The 24,639-nt window shown below is 40.1% G+C and overlaps 1 protein-coding gene across 1 annotated transcript in view; it reads right to left on the bottom strand.

Annotated features, from left to right (window-relative positions):
• LOC149433158 (FIGNL1-interacting regulator of recombination and mitosis-like) overlaps positions 1 to 23,374 on the bottom strand; it is a gene marked incomplete at its 5' end in the record, with an annotated part of 80,822 nt that extends 57,448 nt beyond the window's left edge. Inside the window, 4 exons of the mRNA XM_089664579.1 lie at positions 3,694 to 3,807; positions 13,487 to 13,582; positions 19,047 to 19,169; positions 23,189 to 23,374. Coding sequence (XP_089520705.1) covers positions 3,694 to 3,807; positions 13,487 to 13,582; positions 19,047 to 19,169; positions 23,189 to 23,374 — 519 coding nt within the window. The remainder of the gene's footprint in view (positions 1 to 3,693; positions 3,808 to 13,486; positions 13,583 to 19,046; positions 19,170 to 23,188) is intronic.
• Between the last annotated feature and the right edge of the window lie 1,265 nt (positions 23,375 to 24,639).

Below are 24,639 nucleotides of genomic sequence, written 5' to 3'. Positions count from 1 at the left end.
ATATATATTTCTCCATATTTTATAGCAGCTCTTCCTTTCATCCTCTTCCAAATCTTCTTTATCATGATAATGATGGAATTGAGTGATGACATCTCTAGATTTTCCTTTTCTACCATCTTGATATAGTCGTCGTATTCAGTACACCCCATCCATTTTTATAGGGTTCTGCTGCAGATCTATCCATTATTATATATAGCATCTTCTCTATTATTTCCCTCAGATCTTCTCCTTGAGAGATCTCCGGGAGACCATGTATTCTTAAGTTACATCTTCTGTTCCTATTTTCCTGATCCTCTAGTTTGTATATCAGATTTTTGTTCTTTTTTCATTTCCACCATTTGCTTTTCTAAGATCTGTATCATTTGGGCATGTTTATTTATTTTTTCTTCTGTCTCCTCCACTCTAGATAGCACCTGCCCCAAATCTTTATTTAACGTCAGCATCTCTTGTTTTATAGATTTTTCCTGACCTTTAAACATTTCTGCGATTTCTGATTTAGCTGGCAGGTATGAACCTCGATCTTCCGAATTCTCCAACACACCGGTTTTCTCGATATCTGCTTCTTCTAGATTTTGACTACTATTAGACATTCCCAGAGATAATCTGGAGCTCTCACCACTGCTGTTCTCTATCACACTCTTTTCACTTATTCCAATTTGCTTCTCAGGGGTCGGTTTGTCTTGTCCAGGGATATATTTCTTAATCGAGCTTGATGGCGGGGCCTTTGACCCACCTCCTTTTGTTCCTTTGTTCTTCATTTTAATATATTTCCAGTATGTAAAGGATTCAAAAGTCAACTATTCCAGCAACATATTCTCCTTTTATCTGTCCTTATCCCCTTCTCCTTTAACGACCTCCCTTCCGGCCATTGTATATAAACGGTCGGACAGTGGCAGTTTATAAACGGCCTCCCCACCCCCTGCTTCTGGGAGCACGCAGCACCGCGATCCGATGCCCGCTGTGTTCTCCAGACACAGTGGAACACCGATCGTCGTACTGGACCTCTGTGCGAGGTCCCGTTCATGTGATCACTGATTGGAAAATCATTGATCACATGCAGAGTAGTAAGCAAGATGTCACTTCTGACATTTCTTACTACGTGTGAAATCTGTGAATGATCACAGAGGTCACATGGTACAAGGCTATTCACAACAGCCTTGTACCATGTGACAAGCTGTGACCAATCACAGCTCACACAGTATTTCTCAATGGCTGCAAGAATGCAGCCAGAGAGAAGGAGACATGATTGCTTTTGCAGCCTTTATGGGTGTAAAAGCAAATAGTGTAAACAAAAAAAAAAAAATCATCACCCCCCCCCCCACAAGTAGTACCATGGTGACACTGTACTGCTAGGGTGACAGTATGTAAAAAAAAAAATAAAATAAAATAAAATAAACATTAGTAAAAAAAAAAAACGAAATTAGTTTATAACCAAAAACTATAATTTAAAAATTTTTTTAAATTTTTTTTCATTTTTATATTAAAGCGATAACGTAATACATTTTGGCCAAGATTTACAATGAAATATTATTTATTTTCAAAATTTTAGAAAAAAAATTTTCAAAATGTTTGGACTTTTTTATTTATATAGCAAAGAAATAAAAATCCCAGTGGTGAATAAATACCACCAACATAAAGCTTTATCTGTCCAAAAAAAAAAATGCTAAAAAATTCATATGGGTGCAGTGTTGCATGACTGCGCAATTGTTATTCAAAGTGTGATAGCGCTGAAAGCTGAAAATTGGCCTTGACAGGAAGGGGGTACAAGTGTCCGGACTTGAAGTGGTTAAATCTTCCTTATCTTCTTACCTCCCTCTCACTCATTAACCCCCTGTGGAAACTAAAGTTCTTTTCAGATCTTCTCTCTTTTATTTTATCTTTCATCTGTTTAAAATTGGATATAAGACCCCCCCGTTATCTCTTTGATGACCTCTACAAGCAACCCCCACTCCTCATATCCATCAGAATTTACTTCAGTCTCAATTTAACACTTTAAAATGTATCACAGTCCATACTCTGCTCTTCTGCCACTCTCACTTCTGGGGGGGGTGGCGTCTGAAGATCTCGCCGGCAGGGGAGGGGTTGCACGAGGTGGTCCCTCCAGTTCCATATACTTTCCAGGGTGGAATTCTTCACTTATAGGGTAGTAGAGGGTAGTTCGGAATTGCGTGTTCTCTCCTAGACCGACAGCTCCCTCCTCGTCCGTCCTATGGGCTCCGACTTTCCAGAGCTGTCCAGCTCATCCCGCCCTTCGGCTTCAGCCCGCTCCACCGCAGGGCCCAGCTCACCAGGGTCCACGGGAGTCAAACCGGACACCGTAGCTCCCCGCACGGCCCTGGCAGCGTCAGCAGGCAAGTCCACCTCTCCACTTCCCGGCTATCTCTCCCTTAGCAGGCCATCTGACAGAGTGCTGGAGAAGGCTGGTGATGGGAGATCCTACCTCGATCTCCCGTTCAGCGCCATGATCAGGCTCCTCCCCCCAAAATGGGATCTTTAAACCACATATGATGGGACTGTCCACATATTAGCATCTTTTGGAAAGAAGCATTTTTACTTATAGCACAAATTACAAATTAATCTCCAACTTCTGATCCAGCCTTGGCACTCCTGGGTATAGGAAGAGATTCCTGGCAGCCTCAATCCAGAACTATACTAATTCATACTTTGATAGCCGCAAGGCTGAATATTGCAAGGCTCTGGAAAACACAAACCTCGCCAACCACTCAATCAGTAGTTGATTTATTGAACACAAACATGGCCTTCGAAAGAACCTTTGCTCGGATACACAACTCGCTTGACGGATTAAAAAAAAAAATTGGAACCTATGGCTCAAAGATCATCGATGCATTATGGTATAAAACACCCCTTGACATACCCTATAACCACACCCTCAAACTCAGCCTCACCCATCTCTTTGCATGAATCTAAATACATATTCAATGTCTCATACATGCAATGATACTTGTATCTAAAGAATTATGTTATCTTGAAGGAAATATGTAATGTTAAAAGACCAAATTCTCACCTTACTACTTTGTTCTAATTCCTACACCTCTCCCCTTCTCATAATGTCCACTCTCTCAAATTACTATACTACTGAAATCTCAAACAACACTGTATTAACAATAGTAACGACTGTTGAAGAAACAACCTATATTGTTTGTATGTAATTGTTAAACATGCTTCGATTGTAATGTTTTCAATGTTACAAAACAGTAATATCATATTACGAAACCACTGCCTATTATTGTAACCTGATAAATGTTCAATAAAAAAATGAAAGGTAAAAAAAAAAAAAATATATAGTTTGTACTGTAAATTGCCTCCAGCATTGTCCCAGTTTCTTCTTACTGGAGGCTGCCATCTTGCTGAGGTCCAGAGCCCCTGAACAGCAGTAAATCCTAAAGCTGTGAGCAGACTGGCCTCTACATTTTAGGCATAGTGCCAAAAAATAGAAACTTAGCATGTGCAGAGCAGAGTGAGACAGTATATTATTGGATTTTAAACACTAATGTTTAGTGTTTTACTGGCAAAAGGTTCCAGTCTGAAGTGATCTAGCAAGACTTTATTTTCTGACTAAAGTTCCACTTTAACAATCAGAGATGTAGAATGTTTCCACTCATTTCTGATCATAATAGCTAGCTACAAATGTCTAACCATTGCGATAAGACATTTATACATGTTAAAGCTTACCTGGGCCTCTTGTGGAATCAGAATGCTTGCTAAGCTTGATAAAAAGTCCAATACTGACAATTTTATCTTTGAAGGAGAGTCCTCTTGACACACAGAAGTGATTAACGACACAACCTAGCATTAGTAGAAAAAAAAAAGTTGGGTAAATCATTCCTACTGTAGAAAGTGCTAGAAATCTTTACACAGCTAAATGAAAAGAACTCTGATATGCATGCAAAATACAATCCATGGAACTTTGTTTCTTCATAAGCCTGCTGTCTATCTTTAATTCAAAACCAAATTTTAGATGCTTTTTTGTTTCCCTCTGGACAAGTCAGGGTCTCTTTATCCATGGCGTTGTCCACCAATGCCCTACAATTTGGAGATAACATTTTCCTAGGGACCAGCATTGACCAAATGGATCAAAAATAAAAAAGGAATATATAGGCGCTAATAAAGTGACCACCAATATTCACAGCAATTTGATAAACATACAAAAGTCTCTATACAACGAAGTCCAACGCACCACCGTGCATACTCACCAACACTCCTGTGACCCTTATTTGACTGAAGGTCGAAGAGACCCTTGAGAATCGTCATATCCCATTCAAGTGACATGTCCGACCCGCTCCTTTCCGGTCGGTGGAACACACGCTGGTCCTCGGGAGGGATCGCAGTTCAACATAGGAGGTTTACATTTGTGCCTTTTTTCTCTTTGGTTTGATGGTATGGCTAATTTCTGGAGAGTTGTTCCAGTGAGAAAGGAGAGTATGGAGGAGGTGAATTAGATGGCCAATATCTATTTTGGAGGAAAATCTATAACCCGCAGTGCTCTTCGATCTTTAATCAGATATAGGTGGAATTGTGGTGGCACGGTTACAAGATTTGAAAATAGAAGCATGGAAGATTATATGCATGGTGGTGTGTCGGGCTTTATATAGAGACTTTCATATGTTTATCAAAGTGGTGTGAATGTTGATATTCACTTTATTAGCGCCTATATACTCCTTTTTTATTTTTGGTACTTGGAGTGATTTGGAATCACTATAGAGGGCAGCTTCACTTTTTTTACACATGTTCACTAGATTGACGATAGCAGGAAGCTTTTGGATATCCCACATGGAAGAAAAAAACATTTGAAATATATTTTAAAAATCTTCCCAAATATATTGCCATATATTTGAAATGCTACAATTTTGGCCATATTCAATATAATATATACACACACACACACACACACACACACACACACACACACACACACACACATACTGCATGTTGAAACGTGGTTTTATTATAAAATGCACAGGTGTATAAAATCAAGCACCTAGGCATGCAGACTGCTTCTACAAACATTTGTGAAAGAATGGGTCACTCTCAGGAGCTCAGTGAATTCAAGTGTGATACTGTGACATGTTGCCACCTCTGCAATAAGTCCATCCGTGAAATTTCCTTGCTACTAAATATTCCACGGTTAACTGTTACTGGTATTATAACAAAGTGAAAGCAACCGGAAACAACAGCAACTCTGTGACGAAGTGGTAGGCCACGTAAAATTACAGTGTGGAGACAGCGCATGCTGAAGCGCACAGTGCGCAGAAGTCACCAACTGTCTGCATAGTCAAAAGCTAAAGACCTCCAAACTTCGTGTGGCCTTCAGATCAGCACAACAGTATGTAGAGCTTCATGGAATGGGTTTCCATGGCTAAGTAGCTGCATCCCAGCCTTACATCACCAAGTGCAATGCAAAGTGTCAGATACAGTGTGTAAAGCACGCCACCACTGGACTCTAGAGCAGTGGAGACGTGTTCTCTGGAGTGACAAATCACACTTCTCTGTCTGGCAATCTGTCGGATGTGTTTCAGGGGTTGGGCTTGGACCCTTAGTTCCAGTGAAGGGAACTCTTAAGGCATCAGCACACCAAGACATTTTGGACAATTTCATGCACCCAACTTTGTGGGAAGAGTTTGGGGATGGCTCCTTCCTGTTCCAATATGAGTGTGCACCAGTGCACAAAGCAAGGTCCATAAAGACATGGATGAGAGGGTATGGGGTGGAGGAATTTGACTGGCCTGCACAGTCCTCACCTCAACCTGATGGAACACCTTTGGGATGAATTAGAACGGAGACTGTGAGCCAGACGCAGAGCTCACAAATGCGCTTCTGGAAGAATGGTCAAACATTCCCATAGACACACTCCTAAACCTTGTGGACAGCCTTCCCAGAGGAGTTGAAGCTGTTATAGCTGCAAAGGGTGGGCCAACTCAATATTGAACCCTACGGACTAAGACTGGGTAATAAATATATATATATGTGTGTGTGTGTGTGTGTATAAAGGCAGGCGTCCCAATATAGTGTGTGTGTCCACAAGATATAAGAATGTTTCTGAACAATGAGAAGATATATGATGCAAGTGGTACATGAAAACGACCCAAAGATTATGGATTTATAAAGCATATCATTGCCCTGAAAACCTATTTAACACCAATCATACAATTGCAAGGATTTTTCAAGATACTTCATACACATAATTTGGAGAAGCCCTAAAATGCAAAAATACTTGCATGACATTGTGACATGACATCTCTAATATACGGTTTTTAAAGAGTTTTTATTTCTGTCTTGCAACAAAATTTTCATATACTGTTTTCCCAGTACCTATTAAGTGCCAAGAAATAACTCAAAGATTCATAATCAGCAACCTTAAAATCTAGAATCACAAATCACCAGCCTGTTATTTTAGAGAAGAGTAAAAAACTTGAAATTACATAAAAGCAATTCAGAAGCTAAAAAAGTGCACTCAACATTATCACAATCACTTGAAAAAAACCCAGATCCAATTACAGTTTAACCCCACACATTCTTTCAAAGTATTGACCTTTTCAAGGGCAGAGCTATAACCTAACTAAGCTTCTATTTATTTTTGACATTAGGAGGCCGTTGTAGTGCTGTGTTAACTTTTTACATGTGAGTGGAACAGCTTCTGTATTATTTTTATGTAATTTTAGTAAAAGGAAATAGGACTTACCTGTAAATTCTACACCATGTACCACAGTACAGGACACAGGCAACACATTCAAACACCATGGGTTATAAGATCATACCTTCAGGTGATTGGATACTGGCAATTGTTTGTGGCTTTCCCCCCTTTTTTTTTTTATTTAAATATTTATAAATCATTTTCACAGAAATAACGATAGAAAGATAAAAATAGACATTTTCATCTCAAACATCATAAATATACAATTATTTCTTATTTCTTCCTTTACCCCCCTCTTAAAACCTTAACCCCTCCCCCCCCTCCACTCTGCATTTCCTTGTCTTGTATCCAAAGCAAGCATATCCTTCCCAGTTGTTTCTCTATAACGTTCTACTTATCACTTTCTCATACTTGTTACAAAATTTTCCCATTTTTCCCCATTTCGCGAGATAGAATTCCATCTTATCTTCCTGTATATAATATGTCTTCTCCCTCTCCTTAGTCCAGTTTACTCTCTCTATCCACTCCTCCTCTTTCGGTATTTCTTTTTTCTTCCAATACTTGGGGATCAGGCTTTTTGCTGCGTTCAAGTAGTACCCCAAACCTAATTTCTTATATTTACTAACTGATATCTCTGAACTGTGTAACAGGCACATCCCAGGATCTAACCCGATGTTCATTTCAATGATGTTCTCTATTAAATATATTATTTTTTTCCAGAATATTTGAATCTTTGGACATTCCCACCAAATGTGATAAACTGTCCCCACTTCCCCACACTCTCGCCAACACCACTGTGATTTCTCCGCACTTATCTTACCCTCCACACTCGGAACAATGTGCCATCTTGTCAAACATTTATAATTTAATTCCACATCCCTCAAGCTTACATTTCCGTGAACGAATCTGTTTATTTTTTTCTGTTTTCCTTCATCTAATACCACCCCCATATCTCTTTCCCAATTCACAATGTGCAATGGTTTAGTGTTTGTGTACAGATCTGTGAGAATTCCATATACTTTAGCTATTCCGTGTTTCCCATCACCCCGTGCATCTAACAACCTTTCAAACAAATTCCAATCCTTTTTGGTTCTCAGGGGTTTTGGGAGATTTCCCCAAAAACATTTTAATTGATAACGCCACTCATCTAGCCTAGTGAAGATGTTTCCCTTTTCCTTTTCCAACTCTTTAAAGGTCTTCAATTTCCCATCCCCCATTATATCTCTGAGTTGGACATCCTCCTTTATAAACCATCTACCTGTTATCTCTTCTCTACCTGGTGTAAAAGATTCTGTGTTTCTTAGTGGCATAAGTATAGAATTAAATTCCCATTTCATATTTTAGTGTATTTTATCCCATTCCCTTAATACATTTACAGTGTACAAACTTAAATCCTACCTTAATCCTCTATATTGTGTCGGTATCCATATTATTCTATTCAAATTAGTTCCACTAAGTGTATTCTCAATTTTTACCCAACTCTTCCCCTCTGAATTAAACGTCCAATCAAAAATTCTCCCTAATATTACTGCTTTATAATATATCTCTTTATATCTGGAACTCCCCAACCTCCCTTCTTTTTATCTCTACTTAATATTTCCTGGGACACCCTCGTTTTTTTCTTCCTCCAGATATATCCCGTTATCATTCTTTTTATTACTTTGAAAAAAGCTTCCGGGAGTTTAATTGGTATCATTTGGAATCTGTATAAAATTTTTGGTACGATTATCATTTTTACCAGGTTTATACGTCCTAACCACGATGGAGTTCCTCTCTCTAATGCTTTTAATTCCCCCTTTACTTAATTTAGTAATGAAATATAGTTTAGCTTATACAAGGTTTTATACGACGCGCTAAGCCTTACTCCCAAGTATTTTATATCTCTTTCTTTCCAAATAAAGGGAAATTCTTCTTGTATTTTCTATTGTTCACTCTTTGGGATATTTATGTTTAAGATCTCCGTTTTTGTTGGATTAATTTTTAAATTTGATAATTCTCCGTATTCCTTTAGCAGTTTCATTAGATTTGGGAGTGTTATCCTGGGATTCCCCACATAAAACAGCAGATCATCAGCAAAAGCTGCCACTTTATGTTCTGCACTTCCTATCTGAATTCCCCTTATATCTCCATTTTTCCTTATTGTTGATAAGAGAGGTTCTAATGACAAAACATATAATAAGGGGGACAAAGGGCAGCCCTGCCTTGTTCCATTTGACATCCCGATGGGCTCTGTTTTTTCCCCCATTTACTATTACCACTGCAGAGGGTTTACTGTACAGTTTTCCAATCCATTCCCTCATTCTACCTCCAATTCCCAGGGCTTCTAAGGTGTCCATCATGAAGCCCCAGTCTACTCTATCGAAGGCCTTTTCTGCGTCAACTGAAAGGGCCACCACCGGTACCTCCCCCTTTTTACCTCTCTGTATCAGCATCAGGGATCTCAACCCATTGTCCCTGCCTTCTCTTCCCGGGACAAAGCCCACCTGATCTCCATGTATCCACTCAGGCATAAACTCCTTCAACCTATTCGCTAGGACCTTTGCATATATCTTAGTGTCTAAATTCAACAGTGAAATGGGCCTATAACTCGAACATTGCGAGGAGTCTTTCCCTTCTTTATGTAACAGTACTACATGAGCCTGTAAAGATTCTCCCCTCATGTCCATCTCTCCTCCCAGGGCATTCATATATTTTTCCAATTTGGGGTTTAATATTTCGCTACATTTTTTATAGTACCCTGCTGTATACCCATCTGGTCCTGGACTCTTCCCCATCTCCGGGGACGGTCGGAGCCAGTGGAGTGTCGGGAGAGTACTGGGAGAGAGACACCTCGGGGTCTTCCCCCCTACGGCGGCTACTGAGGTGGAGTGGGGTTGCCTGGGATACGATCGGGCAGCCTGGAACCAGGAGAGAGCCGGGAGAGGGACGCCTCGTGGCTTCGTCTGGTGTCTTGCGGCGGCGGCTTCGGAGGAGGAGCAGGGTTGCCAGGGAGACGTCAGTGAGTCAGCCGGGACACTGGAGAGACGCTGACACTGAAGCCGACACGTGGGAAGCCGTGGAGGAGCTCTGTGAATGAGAGTGATTGCCCGGCATCTCAGCAAGTGGGTGAAGTGGCTGAGGGTAAAGGACTTACTGCCCCCACAATAGATATAACTTTCATATAAACATAACATCTCCTTGCCTCCTCCACCCACCCTAACTCCACACCATCCCCATATCATTTCCAATTTTACAGCTCCACAAGTATATATTACCATTCTCATTCGCATAATACGGCTAAACATCCTAACTCCCACACTACTCCTTTCGCTATTCAACTATTAACTTGCATATCGACTCTAATCTAAGGGGACCTGTGATGGGAGGATAAGCTACATGAGCTACGGGAGACCCCTAGGAATCCATTCAAGAGGAGACAAGTGGATTCAAACAAAGAGGAGGACTGTTTTTGAAGTGAGGTTCCAACGCGGTGGGTGAGTGAGGACCGTGGGTTTTCCTGCAGGTCCTCTTTTACACTGCATATACATTGGTTTTGTATATTAGACTTTTATATATATTGAGTTCCTGCACTAGATTGCTAGGTGCCTGGAATAAAGACAGTGCCTTAAATACTCAACCTGAAAATAAAAGAAATAGGGGATTCCTAGGACAGGTCTGAAGATTGGAGGAGTAAGAGAACAGGAGTTTCATGAAATAAGAGCTAAAAATTCCAACCACAGCATGAAAGGTAAAAATATCAAAGGGAGCGGGCCTAAGAACACCCAAACGGGTACGATTAAGAAGTATGTGTCACAAGGAAATGTTACCCCAGAAAGAACTCAGGGAATAAGTGAAAAAAGGTGAATCAGAAATAATAAATGGAACCAAGAGAGTTGGAAAGAGATATGCAATTACCTAACAAAAAAGAAATGGCGGAGATGTTTAAAGGTTTGGAAAATTCAATAAAGCAAGAGATGGGGATGATTCGGGAAGATCTGGGACAATTGTTAACTAGGGTGGAGGAAATGGAGAAGGTACAAGCCCAAGCTCAGACCATCCCAAAACTAGAGAAATGGATAATTAAAGATAGAAAAGAACATAAGAGATTGCTTTATAGGATGGAAGAACAAGAAAATAGAGAAAGGAGAAATAATATCAGAGTAAGAGGAGTACCGGAATTGACACAGGGGGAAGATCTAAAAGAGCTATCTGGCAAAATTTTGAACTTTATAATGGATAAATCGGATGAGGAGACGTTTAAACTGGATGAAGTATACAGGATTGGGAAGTATCAACAAGGAAATGGGGTAGAAAAACCAAGAGATATAATTGTTAAATTTCACAACTATGGAGATAGAGAAGAGATATGGAAAAAGATTAAAGGAAGATCAAATATTATATATGGAGGGAAAAATATTCAAATTTTTGCAGATTTGACAGAAACTCTGAGAAGGAAGAGATCCCTGAAACCCCTATTAGAAGCGATGAAAAAACAAGGAGTGAAATACAGATGGGGCCGTGACTTAAGCTTAATTGGGTGGAGGGATGGAACTACAGCTATCTTAAGATTCTCGGAGGATATGGAAGAATTTTGTGATAAATTTGGACTGCAGAGACAAGTGATATCTGGTTGGGAAGGGGAGGAGGGAGAGCTGGACATTTGTGGGTCAGGAAAGTGGCAGCTGGTTAAAAGAGGAAATAGAGAATCAACAGATAAGGGGACATTGGGGAGGAGGGGGGGGGAAGGTAAGCGGTCATGGGCAGAGTCGAACCCCTATAGAGGGATCAAAAGTGGAATATGATCCAAAGGCATAGGAGGCCTGGGGGGGTGGGGAGGTGGGAGGAGATGGCAGGGGGGGAGGGTTAGGGAGGGGGGGGGGGAGGTGAGGGTGGGAGGGAAATGGATAATAAGGGCAATACTCTGCAGGATAGAGAGAGGTATAAAAAGCAAGCGTAAAGAGAAGGAGGATAGTTATGTGATCTCCAGTTAGAAGGGAAAAAAGAAGGATATAAAAAGGATGGAAGATTTACAAGTTATCACTTATAATGTGAAGGGGTTGAACTGTCCTGGGAAAAGATTTAGGTTATTTAAGGAATTACATCATCAAGCAGTTTCGGTGGTTTTTTTGCAGGAGACACATCTCGAGATAGAATCTAAGGTGAAGCTGTAATCTAGAGATTACCCAACATGGTATTATGCAGATTCCCCGATTAAGAGAGCTAAAGGTGTGGCAATAGGGTTCAGAAAAAATATAAGATTTGAACTGAAGGACAGAAAAGTGGACCCAGAGGGGAGATATTTGTTTTTGAAGGGTAAAATACAAGAGGTGGAGTGTACAGTAGCTAATATTTATTGTCCAAATAAAAAACCAGAGGAGTACTTGAAGGGTGTGCTAAAAAAGTTGATGGATTTTAAAGAGGGTTGCATAATAGTGGCGGGAGATTTTAATTTTTGTATGGATCCACAAAATGATACAACCTTTAATGTGCAGCGAGAGGGGAGTAGATCTTTGAGACTATTAAAGAAGGTGATCCATGAATGCCAATTGGCTTTCCCCCCTTTAACCCTACCCCACGAGTTCTCAAATTTTGTAGCCTGCGTCAAGTACTGTACTTCAAGATATGGAATTTTCAGGCAAGTAAAATTTCCTCTTAATCATATAGTACAGGACAGACAACTTATTTATACACCATGGAACATTCCCAAGCAATGAATACAAAGTCTGGTCACCAACTAGGTCAATGGAACTGTGCCAACAGGTTAAAAAAAACTGGTGTCAAGGACAGGGCCAAGTTCACAGTGCCGTTGCAAGAACCGAATGGTCAAAAGCTGCTCTCGCAGAATATTGGAGATCCTCCTGGTAAAACTTTGAGAGAGTATGAACAAAAGACCTAGTGGCAGCCTTACACAGTTGGTCAACAGATATTTGAGGCCTTAAAGCCCAAGACAATTCTACAGATCTGGTGGAGTGGGCATGGTGCAGGAAGTGGTTTTTGTTTAAAAGCAAAAGCTCTAGCAATTGCATTCCTGTTCCACTATGCAATTGTGAATTTTGAAGCAGGACGCCCCTTCTGAGGTCCCAAGGAAATAAAAAAAAAAAAAAAAAGGAGATTGGTTTGTCTAATGTAAGCAGTAGATTTTAGGTACACTCTAATGTCTCTGACTATGTCCAAGCAATGTAGAGAGAATTCCATTGGATACAAAGGAGAAGGGCACAAGGATGGCAGAAAATGTCCTCATTGATATTTAACGCTGAAACCATCTTTGGAAGAAAGGGTTATCTTGGATGTAAAACAACCTTGTCATTGTGAAACATGAGGAAAGGCTCTTTACAGGAAAGAGCTGTGTGAGGAGGAAAGCTGATTCACAGCCAAGTGCTGTTTGTTGACATTTTTGATGGCCGTGATTGGACACAACTCCAGGAGCAAAATCACAGTGCGGATCTCCCAATCCTTGATGTGCTGTGTCCAAAGGACACAGGCATCACATGATTGTGCAGCTGCGTGGCCTCTAGGCTGTGCATAAGCCCATAGACTGGGAGGTCAAATGGGCACCTCCTCCCAGATTGGCAGGGTGGGAAGCGGTTGATCAACACACTTTGGTGTTTTTATTTTGGAGTACACATCTGGGGGCTGTACAAACTGTGGAAATGTTGCATTAGGAAAATTACAAGAAAAAGGTAATTTTTTTTTTTACTGTTTCTTCCAAAAAAATCTAGAAAATAAAAGTAATATTTATGCAAACCCTTCACCATAAAGTCCTATCTGATGTGAATCAAGACATCCAAAATGAAAACAAAATGTTCTGGAATGCACAGGAAAAAAAGGCCTTGGGACTCAAGTAGTTAACAATACCTGTATTAACTTGGTAGGCTCTGCTGTCCTTGTAATATATGTAAAAAGATCCAAAAAAAAGCAAAATGTTTCTTGCAGAAGAGGCTGTCCAGTGACCTGATGCAGAAAAGGCAAAAAGTTCTAATTATTATTACATTCTGAAGTTTATTTTACTAGTAAAATATTAATTTCCCAGAATGTCAATTACAAGATTCTAACTTATGCAATTTAGAAATTTTCAAAGGTTCATCTTCCTTAACATATTTAGACTAACATGTTCAGCATGCACCCCCTTCACTTCCTGTTACTCCTCCCTGTGACAGCGGTTGGGGGGTGGTGATGTAATGGGTTGGGGTAAGTCTTCTCCCCGTACCTGCTGTCATGTAACAAATTGAACAAGGTCGCCATGTGGGGCTCCTCACACAGCTGCGCAATTTTTTCACAGTTTTCTGTGAATGAATAGGCAACGCGTACCATCTGCCATTACGGTTGATGGTTTGTAGTTCTGAATTAACTACAAGAGTACTGGTGAGCACTCTTGTAGGTTATTGCTCCTTCTGCTCGCAAGTAACTGCCTGCCCATACGGAAGGAACAGGCAGGCATATCCTGAGAGTCTGAAGGAGCCTGACATTGCACCCATGACCTGCTGATCACAGGTGCAATGCTCTGCAGGCTCCTTAGGGGAAAAAAAAAAAAAAATGAATGCACATTTTTTTTCCCTGCAAAAAAAAAAAAAAAGTGCATTTATTTTTTCTTTCAAAAGGCAAACTTCGCCTTTAAGAATAGACAAATTGTGTGTACAAATATTTTATGGCTACACTAAGCCAACAAAACTATTTAGGGCCACCTGCTCTTATATACCAGAGTCAAGGGGGGGGGGGGGGGGCGCAGGTACTGGAGGTACTAAAACTGGTGGACACAGAATCTGGTGCAGGTGCATAGTAACCAATAATCTTCTAACTGCAGCTTGTTCAATTAAGCTTTGATTTTTAAAACCTAGAAGCTGATTAGTTACTATGTTACAGCTGCACCAGATTCGGTGTACACTTATTTTAGTAAATCCGCCAATGTCTCACAATTCTGACAGCTAAGGCTACATTCACACTAGCCTTGTTTGCAAGCAGCAGACAGGCGTTTGGGAAGCGTTTTTACCGTTTCCCAAACACCTGTGAAAACTCTGCACATTGCAGCACATGGTGCTGTTCACACGGGAGCGTTAGCGTCGCGGCAAAAACGGACTCCTCTGGTCGAGTCAGGAGGAGTTGAAGCCTCCTATTCAAGTCTATGGTGCCGCTCTGCCAATTGCTCGGCCGGCGTTTGCAACGCGGTTGCGGGGCGTTAACACCATTCAAACTTCATTATAGGCATTTGTGGGGCATTTTTAATGGTTGGCAAATGCCTAGCAACCGTCACTAAGCCGCTCACGCGGAGTTTGTAAAGCGTTAAAAAACGCTCCGCAAATGCCGGACCAACGCTTGTCAAGCGCTATAGGGGCGTTTGACAAGAGTTGGAAAAACAGTCAAGTGTGAACAAGCCCTAAGTCTTCTGTGCATGCATAAGGTTATTATAAGTAAAAGGGGTATATGTAAAAGTGATCATTAAAAAGATAGCATTGTTATTTAATTCTGTAAATAGTTTTAATTGTATACATAAACCTCTGTGTTAACCACTTGAGCTCCATAACTGTGACATATTGTGCTATTCAGCACTGCACTACTTTAACTGGCAATTGGTTGGTCATGCAACACTACCCAAATGAAATTTATATAATTTTTTTTCACACCAATAGAGCTTTCTTTTGGTGGCATTTGATCACCACTGTTTTTCTTGTTACTATATAAATGAAAAAAGAGAAAAAAAAAAAATCAATCTTGTCTACTGTTATAAAACATATCTAATAAAAAAAAAAGCAATGTGTTCATAAAATTTAGGTTAAAATGTATTCTGCTACATGTCTTTGGTTAAAAACAAAAATCCCAATACATGTATATAAATTGGTTTGTGGGAAAGCTATAGCGTCTACAAATTATGGTATATACAGTTAGGTCCATATATATTTGGACACAGGCACAATTTTAGTTTTTTCAGGTATTTACCAAAGCATATTCAAACTATAGTTATATAATGGATATGGACTGAAAGTGCACATTCAGGTTTAATTTGAGGGCATATACATCCAAATTGGAGGAAGGGTTTGGGAATTACAGCTGTTATAAGTAGCCATCCCCCCCTTTTTCAAGGGACCAAGAGTAATTGGACAATTGAATCAAAAGCCATTTCACGGCCAGGTGTGGGCTACTCCTTCGTTATTTCTTCATCAATTAAGCAGGTGAAAGGTCTGAAGTTGGTTCTAAGTGGGGTATTTGCATTTGGAATCTATTGCTGTAAACCTACATCATGCGTTCAAAGGAGCTGTCCATGCAAGTGAAACAAGCCATTGTAAGACTTCAAAAATGAAACAAATCCATCAGAGAGATAGCAGCAACATTAGGAGTGGCCAAATCAACAGTTTGGTACATTCTGAGGAAAGAAGAACACACTGGTGAGCTGAGCAACATAAAAAGCCATGGACATCCACAGAATATAACAGTGGTGGATGACCGCAGGATCCTCTCTATGGTAAAGAAAAACCCATTTACAACATCTGGACAAGTGAAAGACACTCTCCAGGAGGTCGGCGTATCATTGTCAAAACCTGCAATCAAGAGAAGATTTCACTAGAGCAAATACAGAGGGTTCACCATAAGGTGAAAACCATTCAAAGAAAAAATGCCATAAAAATTTGGGTGTAATCACCCCTTCATAAATATTTATCCGGCTCACCACTATTGGGGTGTGGATTCTTAAACCAAAAAACATATAAATAGAAATTAGCAGCTGACAAGAACAGATCTGCCACAAAGTGGTATATTATGAATCCTATGCGGAGTAATAATCACTATATTAGTGGATGCAATTGTATTTATCAAGATCACACGGATCATGGAAAGGTGAATCAACTATAATTTATCTATATGATGTTGATTCGTGGTAATACACCTACATATCCATTCATATAATGCCTTTCTGTGGCCACATGGTTCTAATTTAGGATCCATCTTGATATAGCAAGCTAATGACAGAAGTTCAGGAAATTCAAGGGCTTCATGTATTCATTATTCATTTATTCTCCAGGCATTTTGATGTACATGCCTCTATTACTACACAAGAGGAATTGGAAGGAATTTTTGATATCCTAAAAGATACAGCTGGAAAATACGGAAGATTTACTTACACCTGGATTTTCTACATGGACTTTCCATAATGAATACAGAAAGTAGTCTTTACCTATTTTATCTGGCTCATTTGTCATATATGCAGCTAAGTGGAAAACGCAGAACTTGTTTTGTTTTTACTTTTTATTTTATTTTCATGATTGACATTGTGTTCACCATGATATATTGTCTACCTTTCCATGATTCATGTGATCTTAATGAATACAATTGCATCCACTAATATAGTGATTATTACTCCGTATAGGATTCGTAATATACCACTTTGTGGCAAACTATTCATAAGCCTGAAGAATAGAAAAGCCAGATTAGACTTTTCAAGAACTGGTCTGCCTTTTTTAGATGTTTTTTGGCAAAGCATTCTTTGGACGTATGACAATAGGATTAATCTATACCAGAATGACAGGAAAAAAAAAAAAAAAAAAAAGTGTGGAGAAGGCTTGGAACAGCTCATGATCCAAAGCACAAATGTCATCTGTAAAACATGGTGGAGGCAGTGTGATGGCATGGGCATGCATGGCTTCCAGTGGCACTGGGTCATTGGTGTTTATTGATAATGTGACAGAAGACAAAAGCAGCCGGATGAATTCTGAAGTGTTTTAGAGATATACTGTCAGCCCAGATTCAGCCAAATGTTGATTGGATGGCACTTCACAGTACAGATGGACAATGATCCAAAACACACTGCAAAATCAACTCAGGAGCTTTTGAAGAAAAATAAGTGGATTATTCTTCACTGGCCAAGTCAATCACCTGATCTCAACCCAACTGAGCATGCATTTCACGTGATGAAGGCAAAACTAAAGGCGGAAAGACCCACAAAGAACTGAAGACAGCTGCAGTTAGAGCCTGGCAAAGCATCCGAAATGAAGAAACCCAGTCTTTGGTAATGTCCATGGGTTCCAGACTTCAGGCAGTCATTGCCAGTAAAGGATTCTCAACAAAATATTACAAATTAACATTTTATTTATGATTATATTCATTTGTCCAATTACATTTGAGCCCCTGAAAATGGAAGGACTGTGTATAAAAATGGCTGCAGTTCCTAAAATTTGTACTTGAGAGAGAGAGAAATAGAGATATACATATATTCAACTCCTTGAATTAAAGCTGGAAGTCTGCACTTCAAATTCATTTGGATTGTTTCGTTATAATTTATTCTTGTGGCATACAGAGCCAAAAGTATGAAAATTGTGCCTGTGTCCAAATATATATATGGACCTAACTGTAAACTAAAATTTATGCAGCTATAGACGCTATACTGGTAATGATTGTGATCAGTGTCTTATAGTGGGACTGTGATCGTATGATGGGCAATTTGGCGCTAGTGGACACTGGCTGGGAGGTACATTAACTGGCACTGACATCAATGGTGACACTACTACAGTGATCAGATAGAATACTGTACACAGTCCCTGTACTAGTAACACTGGCTGTGAAGGGATTAACATCTATGGGCAAAGAGTTTACTGTGTGCCTAACAATGTGAAATTGTGTGTAATATGTGCTGCTTTTACGTTAGTGGTTGTTTTTCCTCCCAGCTTTGCAAGAAGAAGAAACAGCCAGATCGTTGATCACAGTATACAGAGTTCTGTGTTTTTGTAAACACAGAACTCTGAGTGTGATTGGACAAAGTCGAACAGCTGATGTCAGCCAAAATCACTGACTGAAATCAGCTGCTAAACGCGTGTTGTGTCTCACCACAGCACGGGTCAGAGGGGCACGCGCATGCTCGGAAGGAGGCCAATCAAGTACATGTGTATAATCATGCCTGTACCTGCCTGCCACTCGCAGTATATTTACTGTGAATGGTCGGGCAAGAGGTTAAAGTGGTCGTAAGCCTCTGACGTAAATTATAACAAAGCATATCCCTCTATAATGTGAACTTATTTTAATCCAGAGTAGTAAGTGTAATTTCTGTTTGCTGCCTCATTCCTTTGCTATCTGAATGAGTCTCTTCTGACAGCACAAAGCATGTGATTGAGAGCCTCAGCTCTATTCCTGTGTACTTTATAAATCGTAACTCGTTTGGGATGCCACGAAGGATGAATTGTGCCAAATCTGTTGGCAATTCATAATCACCTAGAGTGTGAAATGGGTCTGAAAGCTCAAGTTGCACAAATTTTGCACTTTAAATGGCTGTAGAGAAGAGATGGCTTTAGGTAAACAGGTACAACTTATGTAGGAGTATTTGTGTTATCTCTGTTTATCACTGGAGGCTAGTCACTTTACTGGGTATATGTAAGGATTTACAACCACTTAACATCATTATACCAACACTACTCAAAAACTGTTCTCAATATTTTACCTGCTTTTGAAAAAAAATGGGAACCAGAAGGCCTATGATCACAGTAACATCAGACTGCTGTTCTGAATCAAGTAACCTTCCAGAAGAACGGCATGCCATCAACAGTGCTGATAGTGACAAATTCTGTGAAAATCAAAACTCATAGAATTAAATATGTAATAGATGAAAATGCATGATTAATTACTTGATCAAGTGATGACATATCTGGATTCATACCTCATTTTGCATGTAAAAAATTCAGTAATCGTAACATGAATAATTCTTGCTTTCATCAATACAGAATCACTGCAAGGCCTTTACTACCAATACAGACCTGACAAAATACAGTATGTGCATAAAGCGACAAGTAAAAAGCTAAAGATTTCTTTTCTTTGTAACATCACAAGAGGCCTCTAGCATACACTCATCTCAACAGATTTCAACTTACAGGTTATGCTACTCCTGCTGCTTAAAAAACTACCACTAGGTACCCAAAAGGTAATGCAGCTATGTAAGCTGCTTGGCAGTACACAAGTTGGTTTTAATGCGCTGGCATTAGGACCATCGTGTGTGCAGTAGTGCACTCTGGTGAAGTATGTACCCTGTTGGGTGCCTGGTGATAAATTTTAGGCAGTACGAACAGTAGCACAATCTGTAAATGGAAAACATTGCCTAAACTGGTGATATGATTCTTGCTAGCTACCAACAGCTACAGTTTTACAAGCAGATTCTGCCTTAAATAATTTTCCCTGCCACATCATAGGCCTCATGCACACAGGCTCTTTTGCTTATAGAGCATAAAATGGGGTGTTTTGTGGTGGCCAGGAGGCACAGAAGTAGCATACGGCCCAGCAACTGCCAGCAGTCTGTCAAAATCAACAAGAGGCTACAATACACTGTTCCAAACAGTATGCATACTGGGATGTATGCCCCAAACTTACAAGTCGTATACTACAGTTATAATTTGGAGCTACAACTCTTTTTTACATTTGTTATCTTTTTTCATTTATCTGCATTACTTAACCAAATGTTATGCTTGTAAGTATTTGTGTGATCTCTTTGCACACCTCTAATACAACCCCAAAAACAAATTATCGCGTACTCCTGATAAAATAGTTATCAATTTTGGACAGACTGCTGACAGTGGGCTGTATATGCTGCATCTGTGCCTTCCCAGTTTTATGCTCTATGGGCAAAAGCATCCATGTGCATGAGTTCTAAATGCCTTTTTAAGCTTTTTGCCATGATATTAATACATTTATTGGGTTTGTTGTAATGCTGCGGGTGTTTTGGTAAAAAAAAAAAAAAAAGATGCGTTTTTTAGCATGTTAACTGTAGGGCTTTCATTGCTAAAAGCGTTGCCAACTAAGAATACAATGTAGGTGCTCTTCTGCATTTCTGTAACCTTTAGTAAAGCCAAGAGTTAAACTATTCTTTGCATCTTCTTTTTAGTAGACATTTACAACAAGCGTTGGTTTTCTTCACCTCACAATTTTTTTCTGGCTTATTGCCTTTGTCTGACACACTTCGCATGTGCTATACGTCCCTCTACGAGTTTGCTCTGTATATAATAGTGTGTTCCCACTTGCCAACAACTTGCTGATTTCACACTTGCAGACTAAGTAAAGTGTCCCATTCCAAACACCTGAACCCAATCTGGGCCCAATGTCAAGTTTAAAGCTGTACTCCAGTCTTACCTTCACTCTATGTGCAAATTCAGCCTGCATATGATTGCCCACTCCTCTAGATTGACACCCACTTGTAACATATGTCAGAAATATTAAATTTTGTGTGAAAGCAACAACTTCTAATCCAGATGCTGTGTGTAAAGAAGCCAGCTTTTCTGCATAATTGATCAGAGTTCCTCTGCCCACCCAGGAGGTAAGAGAAGAGGCTCCTCTCAGCAGGTAGCACAAAAGTTATTGTATCCTATACCAGGATAAAGCCAGACACCCACCAACATGCAATTTGAGAGCTGAGGTCTCAGTTGAACGCAAAGTACCACATAACATCCCTATGCTGAGAAAAAAGCGTCAGAATATTCTGGGTTTACTCAAGTGATGGACACAGAGGAACTCATGGCTGCAGGCCTCAATAGAAGGAGGCTAGAAGGTGCTTAGAACTGCTGAGACTGATAGCGTAGTATGGACTGGGTGCTTTCTGGACACTGGGACTTTTGTATTGTCTGAACTATAAAAAGTTGGTAGTTTTGTATTGCCTGAGCTACTTTCTGGATACTGGGACTGTGGCAGCCACTTGCTGCCAGAACCTGTAGGGGTTCCACATTACAGCTGGGTTTCCAGAATCTCTCGGCTTGCCTTGCACAGTGAAACTTGGCCCTCCTCATCTCTCACCCCTGCTTGTGGGTTGCCGTGCTCTCAGTGAACCTGATGCTTCAGAAAGGTCAACCAGGGACTTCACCTTACCCTGGACCCAGCAACCTCCCCCAGCAGGACTGTCAGCCCTCTTTCCCTGTCTTCTGATCCCCAAGCTGCCATGCTGCCTGGGTGCACCCCAAGCTGTGGCAGGATGCACAGAGCATGCCCTATCTTTCCTTGCATCCAGGTGCCTCCAGTGCTCACTCTGATCCTTCACCTGCTGCTGGACACTATAATCTTCAAAAGCTGCCAGTGTGTGAGTAGTCTCGCCTGATGCCGTGATTCCAGCAAAATGAACAGTTTACCTTTGGTTGCTGCCTTGTGACTGATGTCCTGTGACTTTGCTTACTGCCCTGCTTCCCAATTATTTGTCCACTGTTCTCCTTGGATTGTTGCTTGAGCATCTGGACTTACTAGTTGTTGTACCATATTGCCCCTCTGAACTTGCCCATGTTGTGCCATATTGCTACCCTGTGGACTTTTCCTCCTCGCTCTACTGTATTGCTACCCTGTGGACTATATGTCCTTGTTCTACCATAACGCTACTCCATGGACTATTTATCCTTCTTTGCCATATTGCTGCCCTGTAGAAGATTTCTCCTTGCTGTGCCTCTGTTACTCGCTCCTTTATATCCAAGCTACCCAATAAATACTCTGCACATCGGGTTCCTTAATTTTCCTTGGTGTGCTCTACTCTGCGATCCTAGTTTGCCATACCACTCATCCAAGCATTTTGATATTTGCATAACTCCTCCTAAGAGCCAGCCCTCTGCTTGCATCAAGACTGAGGATTCTTGAGAGGAATACGGTGGCATGGTTATGTGAGGTTTTCAGAAAGCTATGTACAGCACCCTGCCAGCTCTTCTCCTGCTGGTCTCTGATCTTCCTGCATTGCAGAGAAGCACAGATATCCAGTGATTATGTCACAGAGTCTCAAATACGATATGTAATTAAAACTGAAAGATTTTATTTAAAAAAAAAAAAAAAAAAAAAAAAAACAACACAATTTTTTCTTGCACATGAAGTCAGCAGAGCTTCTGCTCATTTACTTAGGCAGGCCATAGATGGTGCAAATTTCTTTCCTGCAACCACGGGTTGCAGGGAAGAAATTAGCTAGATTCCCCCATTGGCACAGTCAGTGTTGACAGAGGACTGTCCCCCCACACCCAGCTATTGTGTTCTACCGGCAGGGGAAGCAGTTCTTACTTGGAGAAGACAGTGATTTTTGCTAGCGGCTATAACAGAGATAATCGCATGTAACATCCGGCAGCCTGGTTGTACCCAAGTTGATTAAATGATCAACTTGGGTACATTCAGCCTGCCCATACATGGTTCAAATCTTATATATTATATTCGAACAGTTCATGGCTGGCTTAAGCACTGAAGCAACTGCTCTTGCAGAGTTCGACTACACTTTGCAAAGTACACAGTCTATTTGCCCTTTAGTAAATTAACTCCAATGTTCTTTGTAACACTTTGATACAGCTAACAATAGAATAGTTTACAGTAATAAAGAGGAAATTTATGGTGTAAAGACCCCTAAAAAGAAGCACTCTAAAACACATTATATGCCTACGAAGATGTACAGTGGAGAACAACTTCCTAACTTCACTTTAAATAAGCAGAACTACTTAAACAAGTGAAGAGTAGGGAAAATGCGAATTACAAACTGTGTCTGCATTTTAAAAGACAGCAGTTCCCTTCCTGGTGAAATTTAAAACAAATTTGAAAAAAAAAAGAAAGAAGAAAAAAAAAAAAGAAAGAAAAAAAAAAAGAAAGATTTACCAGTTTTTGCAGCTCTTCTAGTGTCTGCATGCTGTCCAGACATTTTTTGCACTGCAAGAATGTGGTTTTGAAAAGGCTTTTCTTCACGTGAGAAGCCCAAGCACTTGGCAGGGATGGAATTGACATGTGTTGCCAGAAAGATACATTTTCTTCTTGCTCTGGAGCAAACATATTGACAAAAGAGGCCTAAAGAAATGACACGTAAAAAAGATCACAACCAGTTCGGCTTTCGCAGATGTATACCTTTTACAGACCAAAGCATTTTTTACATTTCAGCTCTGTGCCTGTTTTGGTGATAAACTTGTGCTTATTTAAAATAAAGCAATCTTTCTCTTGGCAATATTGTCTTTCAAAAATTATTTAATTTGCAAACTATAGACAAAACATGTTTTTCCATTTTGACCAGTATTAGTTTTAAAACAGCAAGCTTACCTGTAGATATAAAGTGCACATTTTATTCTATAATTTGTCTTGTTTATAATGGCACTAAAACTAACCACTTGCTCTCCAGAGGATTTACCCCCCCCCCCCTTAATGACTTGGCCTCTTTTTGTTACTCGGCACTGCAATAATTCAACCGATAATTGTGTGGTCATGCAATGCTGTACCCAAACAAAATTTAGGTCCTTTTTTCACACAAATAGAGCTTTCTTTCTGTGGTATTTTATCACCTGTGCACTTTTTATTTTTCACGCTATAAACAAAAAAATATCGAAAATTTTGAAGAAAACACAATATTTTTTACTTTTGGCTATAAAAAATATATAGTAAACTCAAAGTTAGTTATAAATTTAGGCCAAAATGTATTCTGCTACGTTTTTGCTAAAAAAAAAAAAATCCTAATAAAGTGTATATTGATTGCTTTGTGTGAAAGTTATAGCGTCTACAAACTATAGTATAGATACTGCAATTTACACAATTTGTTTGCTATACAGCGCTGCACTAGTTTAATGGACAATTGCACGGTCATGCAATACAATAAATTTATGTCCTTTTTTTCACACAAATAGAGCGGGACAATACTTGTGCTCCCCATCACACCAGCTTGTACTACACTAATCACCAAGTGATACTGAAGTGCTGGTATGTGAAAGACCAGGATGTACTAGGCCACTGGTGCTCGGCAGTTCACCAATAGGTAGCGCGGCACTAGTACTGGCACTCAGCTGCATATCAGAGTCATCAAACTATACCGGCAAGTGCCAACAAAGATCAGACCTGATTCTGCCAACACTGCGGTTTTGTGTGCAATGTATCAAGTGACAGTGACCTACTGACACTGCACTTGCTGGGGGAAAAGGGGGGGGTAAACAGAGGCTAAACGCAGGTGCCAGGGCTGATCCCGCTAATGATGAATTTTTGGGGACACTACACTAATGTGAACGCTGGTATAGTGCTGATCTGATCAAAGATATTGATCCGTCAGACACTATACTAGCAATGGAGGTTTA

This window comes from Staurois parvus, unplaced genomic scaffold (assembly GCF_062004578.1).
Source record: "Staurois parvus isolate SC_StPar_1 unplaced genomic scaffold, SC_StPar_1.0 ptg001955l, whole genome shotgun sequence".
Taxonomy (NCBI): domain Eukaryota; kingdom Metazoa; phylum Chordata; class Amphibia; order Anura; family Ranidae; genus Staurois; species Staurois parvus.
Note: the sequence above shows the minus strand (reverse complement) of the source record. Positions and strands in the feature narration are given on the sequence as shown.